This window comes from Zeus faber, assembly GCF_960531495.2.
Source record: "Zeus faber genome assembly, chromosome: 14".
Taxonomy (NCBI): Eukaryota; Metazoa; Chordata; class Actinopteri; order Zeiformes; family Zeidae; genus Zeus; species Zeus faber.
This window is the reverse complement of record NC_137200.1, coordinates 1,813,204-1,815,000: the sequence shown is the minus strand read 5'-3', so window position 1 is coordinate 1,815,000 and position 1,797 is coordinate 1,813,204. Positions and strand designations below refer to the sequence as shown.

The window sequence follows — 1,797 nt, the reverse complement described above, 5'->3', positions numbered from 1 at the left end:
ATATTATACTACACTATACTATCAACAATAAAATGTTGAAAGACAATTATTTTTAGTAAGTCATTGTCCAGTGAGTGGAGTTTGTCTGCTGTTCTTCTGATTTGTGATGAGATTACTAAAACAGACAAAATAATAATTTGAAATAATCTCAATAAATACTTTTAAATAAATATTCTGTATTATGCTGTAAAACTAAAAATTTTTTTTTTTAACCCTGATTTGTTGTCCTTCAGACACACCCAATATGACAGGTGTCATTTCAGTGGTGAGTTTCTCCTTTGTTATGTTAAAATTGTTTTTTATTGCAACATACATCTGATGCTGCTCATTTCATCACTGTGATTTCGATTCTGAAACTGTCTCATTAACCCCATATCTTTCTTGTTTTTTTTCCCCCAAATAAAAATAGTCTGAAATCAGAAGTGGGGCAACGCATTCAGGTGATTTCACTTATGATTCTGTGGCCAAGAAGCTACGGCTCAGAACAAGTGTGACAGCTCACTCGCACATAAAGAATGTCACAAAGAATTTGGATTTGCTGATATTTTTTGAAGAGGTAAAGATTTTATTTATTTTAACCCTGACCGCCCACCTATGTCTGGTTTGCTAGAACTGATTGCTAGAACCTTTTCTGTCTGGCAGGGAGTGCTTTATGATATTGATGCCAAAAATCAGAGCTGTGAGAAAAAAACTCTGCGTTCGGCCCTGAACACCCTGGAAATCCCGCCAAAGTCCACATTCCTCAGCAAGATTACTTTAGGGAGTGCCACGGTGGCAGGAGAAGGCCTCGTGCTCAGTGTTTGGATGGGACCAGTTCCAGACTTAAAAGGTTAGTTACAGACTATAAATCAAATAATGTATATTGCCTTTTAAGGACAGTCTCTAAATAGATAATTGATGCAAAAAAATCTGAAGATATTTAAGAATAACATCAATGTCGTTTTTTTTTTTAATTTCAGCAAACTATATTGTATCTGTAACCAACGGATGTTTGCCTTTGAGCAGTATGTACTTCTCTGACACAACAACAAATATTATCAGGTTTGTGGTTTTATGGATAAACAGCTAACAATTATAGCTGGAAATTTCAGTTTTGCCGTAATATTTATTGACTTTTAGCAAGATTGGTCAGTGCTCAAAGTTCAAGACTGTAAATTGGTAGTGGTTGTCAAATGTGGTATTGGTGCATATGGGCCAATGATATGACACTTTCTTTTGTGTTCAATTATCATTCAAATGAGCTAGATATAAAAAACAACTATAAATGCCTGTATCTAAATGTTGTTTTACTCCCCTTTTTTTAAAAACCTTATTAGTCATTTACCCACAGAGTACGATGATTAATGTCTCAGTGTAAACCAAACGTCCGCGTTGTTTTTGTCTTGCTCTCCCACAGCCTAATGCAGATTGAGACTGAAATTAAGGATCCTGACCTCCTCACCCTGCCTTCTTTTTGTGAGGGTGAGGCTGTGGAGGAGATGCCCGAGGGGACAGCAGACTCCTTCTTAAAACTGTTCCTCTAAAAACACCCCCCCCCCCTTGCATGATATCTGCACTGCTTCGTGTTCTCATGTTTCATCTTCCACAACCCTATAACGACATGGTATCTGAATGGTTCATGGTAAATATATTTTCTGATGTCAATGTAGGAGACGTGACTTGCGTTAGAGAAATAGTCCTTTTTACTAACAGTCGGTGGCTCTTGAAGTTTGCAATACTTAAACTCTGTAAAATAAAATGTTAAAGCTAATAGGAAGTTTGTTTGTTTGCCTTTATGTCAGCTTCTACATGCAGTGG

The 1,797-nt window shown here is 36.6% G+C and overlaps 1 protein-coding gene across 1 annotated transcript in view; it reads left to right on the top strand.

Moving 5' to 3' along the window:
• The window catches only part of epd (ependymin), a 2,038-nt gene extending 443 nt beyond the window's left edge, over positions 1–1,595 (top strand). Inside the window, exons 2-6 of the mRNA XM_080014052.1 lie at positions 234–265; positions 410–556; positions 643–829; positions 960–1,041; positions 1,397–1,595. Of these exons, the coding sequence (XP_079870178.1) occupies positions 234–265; positions 410–556; positions 643–829; positions 960–1,041; positions 1,397–1,523 (575 nt within the window). The 3' untranslated portion in view covers positions 1,524–1,595. The remainder of the gene's footprint in view (positions 1–233; positions 266–409; positions 557–642; positions 830–959; positions 1,042–1,396) is intronic.
• Positions 1,596–1,797: the final 202 nt, after the last annotated feature.